The sequence below is a fragment of the Emys orbicularis genome, chromosome 6 (assembly GCF_028017835.1).
Source record: "Emys orbicularis isolate rEmyOrb1 chromosome 6, rEmyOrb1.hap1, whole genome shotgun sequence".
NCBI classification, from domain to species: domain Eukaryota; kingdom Metazoa; phylum Chordata; order Testudines; family Emydidae; genus Emys; species Emys orbicularis.
Genome location: NC_088688.1, coordinates 5,580,530 through 5,594,600, shown reverse-complemented (window position 1 = coordinate 5,594,600; position 14,071 = coordinate 5,580,530). Strand labels below are relative to the sequence as shown.

General features: G+C 47.7%; 1 protein-coding gene across 1 annotated transcript in view; it reads right to left on the bottom strand.

Annotated features, from left to right (window-relative positions):
- Positions 1 to 2,393: 2,393 nt before the first annotated feature.
- The window catches only part of NOL6 (nucleolar protein 6), a 60,571-nt gene continuing 48,893 nt past the window's right edge, over positions 2,394 to 14,071 (bottom strand). Inside the window, exons 24-26 of the mRNA XM_065406314.1 lie at positions 12,513 to 12,713; positions 4,319 to 4,420; positions 2,394 to 2,887 (exon numbers count right to left, since the gene is read on the bottom strand). Coding sequence (XP_065262386.1) covers positions 2,735 to 2,887; positions 4,319 to 4,420; positions 12,513 to 12,713 — 456 coding nt within the window. The 3' untranslated portion in view covers positions 2,394 to 2,734. The remainder of the gene's footprint in view (positions 2,888 to 4,318; positions 4,421 to 12,512; positions 12,714 to 14,071) is intronic.

The window sequence follows — 14,071 nt, the reverse complement described above, 5'->3', positions numbered from 1 at the left end:
GAACTTCCCTGCAGTTTGCAGTACAAGATGTATCCATTTGATCTGACTTTGCCTGGATCTGAGTGGATTCTTATTGTCAATGGGGGGAGGCAGCAAGGGAGAGCTAATGATCTCTTTAGCACTCAACAGACTAGTTATCTTGTGTAAGATAGAGGCTCATAATACTTACCCGCCTCCTGGGGTGGTGTGAGAATTGGATGTTGTTGCAGGTATTTGAAAAGTAAAAAGCACTGTCACTGTCTCAGGTGGGAGAGCACTCACTGGTGAGTCACCAGCACAGCAAGCTTCACCGTAGGAAGAAGATTGTCAGTCTCCAGGGTCCCTGCAATTATTTGCCTTTCTTCTGCGCCTTCAGCACTGCTAAGCAGCGGTAGCAGCTTTTGGACCCGTCCCAATAAGAACTGGACTGAGACGCACTGGGATCTGGGTGGGCTTAGAGACCACCGTTCTCAGCAGAAGAGTCTCAGACTCCCGGTGGGCGAACCGCCCTCCAAAATTAGTCTCCATTTCTATATTATCAACCCAAAGTGCTTTGAAAAAATCAGGCCTCAAAAACCCAACAATCGGATTAAACAAGATTTTTTTTTTTTTTTTTTTTATAAACAAAAACACCTTTGGGTTTCTTTTCATTAGCCTTCTGGCTTTCAAGCCTTTAGGGAACACTCGAGTCACATTTCCAAGCTGCTCTCTTGCAATCATGAGGGTTAGAAACTTACTTTCTTTTTCAATAATCCAGGGGGCAGGTAGAGTACAGGCTGTGGCCGGGCTGAGCTCCCTCCATGCCCACCCTGCAACTGGACCTCAGCCTGGACCTGGACCAGAAAGCGGAGTTCACCCACTATAGCAGAACCTAGGGTTTACCTGGACCAGCTACCCAGGGTGAGAACTACAGCTGCCTTGCCTGCACGAGGATTTTAACACATTAGAAAAGCCCTGCTTGCCCTAGGGGAGGACAAGGCCACAATTAGCAAGATGACGGTCCCTCCCACAAACCGCCCACAATCAAAGTGGGCAACAGGTGGATACAAACAAACCAGGCAGGGAGCTCATGAGACCAGTGTGAAAAGCCAAGGTTCCAGCACAGCAGCTGCCTAGCCATGCTCCAAGTTTTCCAAGGCATCATGGCACAGGCAAGTTTTAAGGGGGAATCTGGAGCAGCCTATTGTAAACCCCTCAAATTTCAGTTTACAGGGAGCATCTCCCATGCATAAGTGTGAAGGGGCTTCTGGGTAACTGTGACAATGAACAAGTAAGGCCGGGTTGGAGGACTCTAAGAGATGAGTAGCCAGGGCAAAGATACGTTGTGAAGGGCCTTAAAAGTTAAAACTGAGAAGTAAAAGCTTTCCAACCTGTTTTATCGCTGCTCAAGCTGTTTGCTAATGGAACGCAACGTGGGCCTGTCAGCATCGCCCCCCAGTTTCCAAAGTCACAGCAGAGGCATAAATCTGCTCTCGGATTTGATACGTGTTTCACCCACTAATTATATTTGACATTATAGCTAAATTGCACTAAAACCACCCTGGTGCAAACAGTGCTGGGTTTGGGGGAGGGGGGACGACGAGACGACAGTGCTACAAGAAAGGGTATTTACAGGCAATTTAACCCCTTGGGGGTGGCTTAACTCCTGGCATGTCTAAGTCCTCAACAATATTAACATACCCAACATTCAAAAATCGCGTCTGTGTCTCAGGAGACACGTTGGGACTTCTGAGAGCAATTTCAGTGAGACAGGAACACAGGCACTGCCATGCGGCATCGGACCCACGGTCCATTTAGCTCAGGATCCTGCCTCTGACCGTGGCCAGCACCAGCTGCTTCAGATGAAGGTGCAAGAACCCTGCAATAGCAGATATGGGATAAACTGCCTCCATATTAAGTCTCATCCTGATCTCTAGTAGTTAGAGGTTGGCTTAAGCCCTGAACCATTAGGTTTAATATCCCCTCCAGAATGCTTGTTAGCGGGAACTAAATGGGTATTGTGAATATTCAAAGTTAGGTGTCCAATCACTTTTTGAATCTTGCTAAGTTTTTGGCCTCAACGACATCCTGTGGCAGGGAGTTCCACAGTCAAATTACACACTGCATGAAAAAAAGTATTTCTTTTTACCAATTTTGAATACTTCACCCTTTAACTTCACTAAATGTCCCTTTGTTCTTGCACTGTAAGACAGGGAGAACAGAGGCTCCCAATCTACCTTCTCTAGCCCATTCATTGTTTTATATACTTTTATCGTGTCCCCGATTTCTCGCTTTTCAATACTCTAACTCTGGATAATCTTGCTCTCTATATAAATGCACACTTTGGGGGATTGGGGGGAGAGGGAGTGTATGTGAAGTGCTCTTATCAGAGAAATGCTATTGGTGACAAAAATAAAAGCAGTTATTATAAATATCTCTTTATTATACTAGGAAATGCCCTTCCTGTTTTACATCCCAGCAGATATTTGAGACATGGAAATTTTATATAAACGTTCACCATGATGAACAAATAGGAACATTTATGAACAATTCATCTCATCTTGAGATGATTTTGGAGAAGGTATAAAGAGGGGGTGTCTATGTCTATAGAAAATATTATCCCTTTTCAAGGGTTGCAATGCTTCTATGAATGAGATGTGTACCAGATTAACAGGATTTGAGATATTGCTCAAGAATTTTCTTCCCCTGAACAGCTTTATAAACAGAAAGGGTTACAGATATGGTACAGGAGGTCTAACAAGAGCTCTTGATGGTCTTAGATAGTCCATTTCTCTGTACGTGCCTCCACTGATCTGACCAGACCTTCTCCCAGGATCTCAAAGTCTTCTAGGATGGCTTCCACATTGGGAACGGTGACTAGCTCCTCACAGCTTAGAGATGCCATCATTCTTCCTTTCATGTTGGATGCCTGTAATACACATGCATATGAGTTGGGCTAACTGACATCTACATTTTGTGCCTAGCAATGCTGTATTCTTCTCCGGAAGTTAAATCTCTAATGCAACCCCTACCCACTCCTACCCCTCCGTAGTGAGCCCAACATGACAAGTAAATGCTACCACTGTCCGGTCTCACCACTTCTCTTCCAATCCTGTCCCCTTTTGCTAGCACTACGTTCACTTTTAACAGCTCCTGTTACAGTCAAGTGAGCTGCAAAATACACCGTGTAAACCAGAAGGCTGCAAAAGCATACACAACCAAGCAGCCCGCCAATATAACAACGATGCAATTTCCAATCACAATTACCCCTTATATGTGCGCGCTGAACACTGGAAAATTACTCACTGACCATCTTAGGAGGTGGGAACAGACGCAGGCAACCGATGCATAGAGGGTGTCTTAAAGGTCAACGGGTCAAAGACAACATGTCTGATCTGCCTTTGCTTTGATCTGTTACTGGCAGTTAAGAACCCGATCCAGCAAGCTACTGTAAGCATGGAATTATCTCACTGAAGTCAATAGAGCTATTCAGATGTGTAAAGCTAGGCATGGGCTTGGGGGCATCATCTCATTTCATGGCAATGAATGACTAGATTTCAAAGCAGCAGCACTGCAGGGCAGCAAGTGCCCCAGGCGCAGAGAGAGGAGCTACACGTGGTCCAAGGGACGGCAGAACAGGCAGGGTTGCCAGAAGAACTGTGGGCCATTAATCACAAGTTTCTTTGCGTCTTTGATGAGTTCCTCGTATAAAGCAGCATGAATCACATCCACGCCTGTGCATCAGACCCACCTTTACCATCCCCCAGGGACTCTCCAAGCCACACCTTTGCTCCCAAATAGCTTTGCACGTTAAACTGCGTGGCACAAACTCAGCATGAGCTCTGGGGTCCCAGTGCTGCCGTCCTGGACACCTACTGGTCAGTGGGAGCTACAGACACTTGGCACTTCTCAGGCCCGGGGGTGTCAAACTGGGCAGCCAAAAAACACAGGCTTCTTTTGAAAGTGGGGCTCTTTGCCTCAGTTTCCCTGTCAATGGAGACAGCACTCACCTACTCTCCAGGAGGGCTAAGGAGGGTGTGTGTGTGTTAGTGTTGGTCAAAGGATGTATGTATTGGGGGGTATTATTGCCTAGTGGATAGAGCTCTGGACTGGAACTCAGGAGACCTGGATTCTGTTCCCGATTCGGCCATTGGCTGGATGGCCTTGGGCAAGTCACTTTACCTCTCTGTGCCTCAGTTTCCCCGAGTGTGAGATGAGAGGATACTGACCGCCTTTGTAAAGCGTTTTGAGAGTTGTTCTGAGACACTAGGTGACACTATTGTTATTACAATACCCTCCAAACTTCCCACAGCACCGCAACAAACAACAAGAAACTAAAAGCAGAGGGTCAAAAACTCACCTTGAAAGGTTGGGGCTCGAAACTGGAGGGTTTCCACAAAACTCCAATCACCTCCCCGCCGTGCGAGTCATAGAAGAACAAGGCCAGGTCTCCAAAGGCCTCCTGGAAGAGGATTTGAAAGGAAGTCATGTCAGGCGTCACAAATCACACGTCACAAATCCTGTGTAATGCTCCCCAGGAGGGAGACACACCAAGGACACCGGCTCACGGCCAAGTAGGATCCGGTGAAAGATTCTTAGAAGTGCAGATTCTACAACTGTTCCATGGATTGCCACATCCCAACTTCAGTTAAAATGACCTGCTCTCCAAGGGCTGGCCACCGGGCTCCCCCCCACCCGTCCCGCAACAGAACCATACCAACTCCAATGCACTGGAACTTGTCATGCAGGAGGGGGGCGAGCTCTGTCAGCCACCGACTCTGCCGTAATAAATGTCACTACGAGGCAGCAACACCAGGGAAACCACTACAATAGGTAACAGCTCCCTGCAGCGTAGGGAAGAAAGAGGGGACTGCATCCAGCAAGCAGCCCCCAATGATCAGGGTTTTCCTTTTGCATCCCACAGCAGCATAAGGACAATATAAGAGGCGCTTAGAGCCACGGTGAAAGATCAATAAGAGACTTCAACCTGTCCCAGAATCTCCCCTCTAAACTAAGTCCTATCTCCCACTCTCTGGGCTGGACATAAATGGAGCAGACCGCACATTTAATAGAGAGGTGCAGTCCACAGAGAGTACAGTTCCCAGCAGGCCGTGCTCCCCTGGATCAGAGGGAGGACCATATTGCAGAACCATATGGTTTGCAATTAGCCTGCGTGCCATGCACTGGCCCTTCCTTGCTACCAAGTTCCTGCTCTAGTGAGGCTAACTCCTTCAGGATGAGAAACTCCTTTCTGCTGCAGGTCGCTCTTGAAAGTGGGGTGGGGAAGCCAGCTCATCAATGGACACAAATCAGACATCAAGAATTAGAACATTCAAAAACCAATAGGAGAACACTTCAATCTCCTTGGACACTCAATAACAGACTTAAAAGTGGCAATTCTTCAACAAAAAAACTTCAAAAACAGACTCCAACGAGAAACTGCAGAACTGGAATTAATTTGCAAACTGGACACCATCAAATTAGGCCTGAATAAAGACTGGGACTGGATAGGTCACTACAAAAACTATTTCCCCCCTGATGATATTCACACCTTCTTGTCAACTGTTGGAAATGGGCCACCTTGATTACATTGGCCTGATTAGCATTACAAGTGATTTTTTCCCCCTCCCTTGGTATTCACCCCTTCTTGTCAACTGTTGAGAATAGCCCACTTCCACCTTAATTGAATTGGCTCGTTGGCACTGACCCCCCCCCCCACTTGGTAAGGCAACTCCATCTTTTCATCTTTTCAGCCCACCAAAGCTGATGCCCAAATAAATGTGTTAGTCTCTAAGGTGCCACAAGGACTCCTCGTTGTAATCACTAGATCGGTGCACTAAAGCTAATGAAGCTCCTTCCTGCAGTTCCTCTCCCCCCACAGCCGAACTCCCACACCAATGCTCCAGGTGCGCTGCCAGTACGACACTGAAATGGCAAAATAATCACAAGGAAAGACTCGTGCCCAGCAATACAGCACCTTGGCTCACGGTAACTAGACAATTCAGTTTCCTTTTAAAAGTTTGCCCCTAGAACTGCTGTAATACTCTGTGGGGCTCTGCAGGGACTTGCTCTCATGGCATGAATACTTCAACAATGTGAATGACCCATCAAGTCCGTCCTCCCCCAGCCTCCTCAGGAGGCTGCCTGGAACAAGGGTTCAGAAGGAACGCTCGCAAACAATGATAAAAGCCCCAGCTTGATCGCCCTGGGCCCACACGACCCAACTCCAGTGCAGCAGGCGTGAGGGGGGAGGGTTGATGACTGAGCTACCTGAACACATGCCACCAGACACGTGGGGAACAGGGATCAGATCTCAGACACAGGGACAGCGACGGGAGGAATCATAGAATATACTGAGAAAGCAGATGATCAGTGAGTTATCTTAAGTGCCTGTACACAAATGCAAGAAGCCTGGGAAACAAGCAGGGAGAACTCGAAGTCCTGGCCCAGTTGAGGAATTATGATGTGAGTGGAATAACAGAGACTTGGTGGGATAACTCACATGACTGGAGCACTGTCATGTATGGATATAAACTGTTCAGGAAGGACAGGCAGGGCAGAAAAGATGGGGGAGTTGCACTGTATGTAAGAGCAGTATGACTGCTCAGAGCTCCGGTATGAAACTGCAGAAAAACCTGAGAGTCTCTGGCTACGTAGACTCTCTCCTCAGGCCCTACGCTACCAGCACTCCTAGCTCTATCTTCGAGACACCACTGACTTCCTGAGGAAACTACAATCCATTGGCGATCTTCCAGAAAGCACCATCCTGGCCACTATGGATGTAGAAGCTCTCTATACCAACATTCCACACAAAGATGGACTACAAGCCGTCAGGAACAGTATCCCCGATACTGTCACGGCAAACCTGGTGGCTGAACTTTGTGACGTTGTCCTCACCCACAACTATTTCACATTTGGGGACAATGTATACCTTCAAGTCAGCGGCACTGCTATGGGTACCCACATGGCCTCACAGTATGCCAACATTTTTATGGCTGACTTAGAACAACACTTCCTCAGCTCTCATCCCCTAACGCCCCTACTCTACTAACGTGGGGTAATCACTATCTTGACTGGCACTCTGAGGCTCAGTAGCGCATCAGGAACTTCTTTTCTCAGGGTCAGTGGGAAGAGCCAGTGACAACGTCTAGGCAGCCAGCCGGAGGATTGTTTCAGCATCCAGTGGCATTACAGAAGGAAAGTGACACCAGGATTGGAATTTGCCCATAGAGATTGAAAGTCACCAAGAAATTTGAAAAAAGGACAAACAGAAGAGCTACCATTTTTGTGCAACACACTAAAAACCAATGGCTGGGTTCCCAGAGATTTGCGTGGGCCTGCCAACATACTGTTCTGCATGTGCCAACCACAGAAGGAAAGCAGCCATGTTCTTTGGGCTGCATTAAATAAAAGGTTGCCAAATTGTAGGGGTAGGATTTTACATTTGTATTAAATATAGTATATATCAATGTATGTTTTAAGTTCATCCTGCCAGCCGTCCATTTTAAAAAGCAAAAAGAAATGACCCTCTGGGGCACTGGTAGAAACGCATCTGACAGACTGCCAGTGTCTGTATTGATTAAGGCAGAGATAGACCAGAACAGTCCTTATGACTGATTATGGTCACCTTTTGTTTTAGAATAAGCTGTATTATAAAAAAATGGGGCCTTGTTTCCTATATGCATTACAAACTAGCCCCTCTAGTCATTCTTTTTGTTTTAAGATCTAGTAAGTAAAAAATAGAATTTTAAATTGTGTTTATGTTAATTAAATTAAAGAAATGCTGAAGGCCCAAGCCACAGTGTAAACTATTTTAATCACAAAATTTAGTGAGGTTTAATTTCTAATGCCATTCTTGCTCAATATAAAACACTGCTGTTTGTATATCTTTGAAGGTCTCTGTAAAACCTGTTTTTGTAAATAAAAAGTGTATGCATAAAAAAAAAGTGTAAAGGCCGTTGTCGGAGCCAAATGGTCCCAAAGAAGGGGAGTGTAGGGGTAATTTAACAAACTTATCAACGCCAAAGAACCATCAACGCACATCCATAACTAAGGGAAGGCAAATTAACAACCCCAAGGTAAAGGCTGGCACCCCAAAAAACAAAACAATTAAATCAAATCAAAATGGCCCTCTCAAAGGTACTTTAAAATGTAACATCAAAAAATAACACCAATTAAAAAGTAACCAGTCATAAACTAACAGCAAAATCCATAGACTTCAACAAACACACACACACACACACACACACACACACACACACACAAAAGACTATTAAAAACAGGGTGCTTTGCCATGGGGCTTTGGGTTCGTCTTGCCACAACTCCAAAAGCATCGGATCGCGACTGACAGAGCCCGGCTCCCCATTGCGACCAATCTGGCTGGCCACTAAATTAATGCAGCCTCTGGACTGGTAAACATTGACTGGCGGGACTGTGTGCATAGTGTGTACGTGTATATGTAACTAAAATGCATATGCTAACTGCTGTATTCTCAATAAATGCGGCATGTTGCCTTCTCCCCTATAAAAAAAAAAAATCTCGTGTACTTTGTATGAGCATAACAAAATGAGTCGGCGAATCGCACAAGATAGATATGGAAGAGCCCCATTGGGCCATCTCCCTGACAAAGGGAGAGCTGTTCCATCTAGTATTGTTTACTGGTGCACTGTTTGGTCTTGCATGACTGAATTTTCACTCCTTTCTTTGGAAGATTGCTCCACAGACTCTGTAGGGAGACAGAGCATTGTTCTGCAATTTCTAGGAGGGTGTTGCAAACGGTGGAGAATAAAGAGTACATCAAGTGACTAATACATATCCTCTTAGCTGAGGTTAACCTCAGAGAGAATGTGGGAGAAATATTGGAACTATATACGGGCGAGTATGTGTACATGCATACACGCACCCACCCAACACATCTGCCTGTATACTACGAGTCACGGACTTGTTTTGCAATGTGACAACAGAGAATTTCCTAAAGCCACTTGCCAGATTCACCCGTCAGAGAGGCCTTTATTCAGAACAGAAACATTTCCTTTCTTCTAGAGGGAAGAGTCCACAGATTCCATCATATCCAGGACAAAAACCTTCTTCATCCCCAGAAGTCTATTTTTTTCCTCCTCTCACAGTGTATGAGCATATATATTTGCCCACCATTGCTTTAAGGCAGAAATAAAAGTTGTTTCGCAGTAGGAAACATTCGGAGTGAAATTCAGAAATTTCACTATGTTCAATAACTGTTAGTTAATCCTTAGAGAATTCAGTGCGTGGAAGCATCTCAAACCTTCCAGGATCTTCAAAGGGCTGGTCACTCCCATCCTGCCCTGAGACTTCTGGTTCTGCCACTCGGCAAACCGTTACAGGAGAAGACACACTGTCCGGGGTCTGTGGACCTACCCACCAGAAGAAAGGTTTTTCTTTTTCTTCTGCACACAGAAGATCCACAGACCCCTTACAGTGGGCTGTCCAGGAGCAGTCTGCAGTCAGGGAGGGTTTGATATAACAAAACTCTATGCAGCTGAGTAAATAGACTCTTAATCTGTGGAACCACAGCATGCAGAATCCTTTGCTCAAATACTGCTTTTGAGAAGCTTGTAATACTTTGTAAACTTATGCACGCTACGAAGAGAGTCCACAAAATCTTTCAGTCCAGGAGGTAGCCACTGGGGGAGCTCTGAGTTTCTGGCCTTGTAAACTTCTGTTTTGCACCATTGTATCCACCTGGACATGAATGAATGGAATAAAACAATGACCTTTCGCCAACAGATGGAATAAAACAGAAAGGAGTCTGATTTTCTGAACTCTTTTGTATCTTTGATGTAGATCTTCAACTCTCTCCTAACATCCAGGGTATGCCAAAGGTTTTCAGTAGGATGTGGACAGAAAGAGGGGAAGGACTCTCTTGCGCCCTCTGGAATACTGAATTTGCCTTGGACATGAAAGCTGCATTGCTTCTTAAAACTTCGTCCTGATGGAAGGTGCAGCACTGTGGTTCTACTGATGAGACTCCCAGTTCTGAAACTCTTCTTGCAGAAGTGAGAGCTGAGTGCTACAAGGAAATAAGGAAATAAGGACATTTATCAGAGGTTCAAAGGGTTCTTAGTAAGCCATTTAGCACTAAGTTTAGGTACCAAGGGGGAATCCTGCAAACTGGAGTAGGGTTGACACGAGACGCTGCTCTAAAAAAATCTGGGTGGGACATGATCCTGCGTTTTCCTGTTGTCTGGAAGATACGGAGGTTGCAGCCACTTGAAATGTTAATGTTTGAGGTTTAAAGAGCAATGTGAGACCTTGGTGCAGGAATTTCACCTTAGCCTTGATAGGATCTATCTGCAAGTCTTTACACTGGGTCTCAAATCTGGACCAAATCCTCCTTATGCCTTATTTGTGGAGCTTTTTCTGGATGCTAAGAGCATGCTTCTTAGGGCCACTGAATATCCTTTTTTGTTTTAGCTGGAACCTCACAAATACCAAGAAACTAGATTCACCTTCCATGGGTCGGGGTGGAGGATCGGTCCTCATCATAGAAGATCCCATCAGTGTGGGAGAAACACAGGGTATTCTGCCTGCTGCACCAAGTCTGAAGCCCAGGCTCTCCACGTACAACGCAGGGCCACCAGAATTACCTCTGCTGTCTGCTTTGTAGCCTCTGAACTGCGTTGGGGAGCGCTGCAAATCGTGGAAAGGCGGACAGCAGCAGCCCTTCCAGCCACGGAAAGGGTGCATCCATGGCTACAGGTCAGTGAACCCTTCACCTGGGGCAGAAAGTGGGAATCTCTGCATTGAATTGGGAAGCAAATGGGTGACCGAGGGCTCTGAGTATTGAGTCGAAGACCTCTGGGTGAAGACTCCACTTCTCTGGCTCTCTCCTCTGTCTGCTCAACCACTCTGCCCGGGTGTATAACTCTCCTCTTATGCCGAGAGCTCAGAAGGGACAGAGGGTTCTTTTCTCCCCATGAACGTAGCAGGTTGGTTTCTCGTAACATGGCTGTGGATCTGGTGCCTCCTGGTTTGCTGACAAAAGCTACTGTAGCTTGTGCTCGGACATCGTTAGAACATCTCTGTTGCTCAACTCTGCGGCTAGTGCTTTCAGGGATAGCTAACTGCTCTGAGCTCAAGCCAGTTAATACTACATCAAAGCTCCTTCTCCATCCGTGCCATTGTATGAATCTGTTCTTTGAATGAGCTCCCCTTTCTCTGAGACGGGCATCGAATGGAGAGAACTGCGGTCACAGCTCCGAAATCTTGGGGATCTATGAGTCTCTTGACTTCCAGACACCAGGAGAGGGATTTCCCCAAAGAGTCTACCCCCTGGATATGCAGAAGAGGCTTCAAAGTCCCTCCTTAAGAAGGGGGTCCATCTTCCCGTCCGTCTGGTCTTTGAGGAGGAAAATCACCCTCAGCTAGGATCACCATGTCTTGTACTAGGGATGGATCCATGAACATTATTGTGCCTCTGGGCCAGTCTCCATTGCCAGGAGACTGGTGTCACGCCTACTAGTCGCATTCTGCACCATGATCTTCCATGCAAAGCTGGGAGCCATTCACATGCCCTTCCCAAACCAGAGTGCTTCTCGCACAGCAGCTGATGAGACAGGGTTGCACGCCCGCAAAGCATCTGCTGCCCAGATTGAATGCTGCTAAAGCTGCTGCCACGTGCCCACTGGGTGGCTGACACAGGTGAGGGGATAAGGGCTTTGCCAGCGTGCACTGGTGAAACACGCTCTGTTTATCCACAGAGCAGGCTTCCCCTCGCTAACGTGTCTGAAACCAACCCTGGAGAGACCATCCTCCATGAGCGAATAAGGACTTCAGTTCCCATGGCTGGTTCAATCCTTAGCTTCCCTGCAGAGACTACTACGGAGCCAATTAGTGCCAGCGGCAGTGGTTTCCACCTTGTGGACACCTGCGGCATCCAGACTCATGACACGTAGGCTACCCAACAACCATCATGTGCAGCATCACCTAGATGTGGACACAGCCATGATCAGTCCCTGTGAGCCACTCATCCCGCCGCACCCTGTACTCCTCTTTTCTATCAGGCGCTCAAAGAGAGCTCTCTGCAGTGATCCCACTGCTCCAGCACCCACCACGGCCAGGTTAGGGGGCCAGAAGCATTAAATTAACTGAACCACGAAGACACTGTTAGGGCCACCATTTGCACTGGGATTGTGAGGTCCCTACGCAGGGCTCCAGGTGCTATCTCCTAGAACTGGAAGGGACCCCGAAAGGTCATCGAGTCCAGACCCTGGCCTTCACTAGCAGGACCAAGTACTGATTTTGCCCCAGATCCCTAAGTGGCCCCCTCAAGGATTGAACTCACAACCCTGGGTTTAGCAGGCCAATGCTCAAACCACTGAGCTATCCTCTGCTATGGCGATTCTTTCACCGGCTGACATCCCCACTCCCGTGGAATAGGGATGCAGTCACTATATGCAGGTGATGGAGAGGTTCCAGTATCCAATTCCTGCAGTGAAAGCAATCTGCACACAAGATACCCACACAGAGCAGCTGAGCATGCGTGCATACCCACCCCTGAGGCCCACAGCCACGCTTACCCTCAGCTCCTGGAGGTAGCACTGTACTGGATCATAACCCACCACTGGGAAAGTGAGGGTCTTGACCGGAGCATCGCTCTTCAGCATTCCCCGGCTGAACGACTTCGCCGGTCGGTCCACGCCCTCCAGGTGCCTGGGGACCTGCTTGGCATTCAGGTGGATAAGGATGTCATAGAAATCCAGCGGTGGGCGGAAGACCATCTGCAGAAGGGGAGGAGAGGGAGACAGGGGTAACACTGCTTGCAATATGCAAGATAGAGTATAGGAGCCTTGGATCTCATGCCCAGGTATCCCGGAGGAGGGAACAATACCCCACCAAGTTCCCGGCATCATTAACTCTTCAATGTCCCATTCCGGGCTAGCACCTGTTTCAGTACCTTTGCTGAAAGGGCTTTTTAATCAACCCAGTTAGGGATGCAAATAGCCTTTAAAAAAAAGTAACCGCTTAAACTATTCAAATTGTATCGGTTAAACGTTTAACCATTAAGGAGTTCACAACAGAGGTGGGGAACTAGGAGTGCGGTTGGGGGGGGGGGGTGTTGTGTTGCTGCAGCATCCCCATGTTTTACGTGGGGCTCCCCTGCCAGCCCCATGTGTGCCCCGGGTCCCGGCTGCCAGGAGTCCTGGGCGTAGGGCCCGCAGCCGAGTTTAAATGTTAACTGAATACATTACCAATAAAACTGAGGCTTATCAGTTAACCGGTGAACATTTTACATCCCTAGTTAGAGTAGGAGACCGGGAGTGTGATCTAGTGACTGAAGCAGGAAGGAGGAGTCAGGACTTCTGGGCCCGACTCGCAGCCCAGCCACTGACTTGCTACGAGACCACGGACAAGTCTACGCAGCAAAGACCCCGCGGCCGGCCTGTGTCAGCCGACTCGGGCTCCGGGGGCTCAGGCTGCGGGGCTGTTTCATTGCTGTGTAGCCAAGCTCTGGGACCTTCCCACCTCGCAGGATCCTAGAGCCCAGGCTCCAGCCCGAGCCCTGAAGTCTACACTGCAATGAAACAGCCCCGTGAGCCCGAGTCGGCATGGGCCAGCAGCTGGTGTAGACACACCTTTAATCTCTTCTTGCCTTGGCTTCCCCATCTGGGTAGTAGAGTTAATTGCATCTACCTCATAAAGCATTTTGACAGCCTCAGAACGAAAGATCCTAAGAGCAACATATTATGGTTACACCGCCCGGGTCAGTGGCATGCAAGATAGTAACTATGTGCATGTCACGGCAAACGATGAATCAGATTCACACTACGGGGGGGAACAGAGCAGCCCTCACTAATGGGTGCAACAGGGGACAGGAAAACCCTCCCGCAGGGTCAAGCAACATGTGGATATGCTGATGGAAGGATTTAAATCCCGTGTCTCAAACAGCACGGGAAGCTAAGTCAGGGTCTCTCTCGGTGTAGGACAGCCGCTGCATTACTTGCTCAGGGCACGTCTGTGAGAGTCATGACAGATTAAAGGGAGAGGGAATGGAAAGGATGTTAGATTATTCGTCAGCAGGCCAGGGAAGAAACCCCAGCATCCTAAATGCATTCATTTCTGGTGGGCTGCGTGCTGC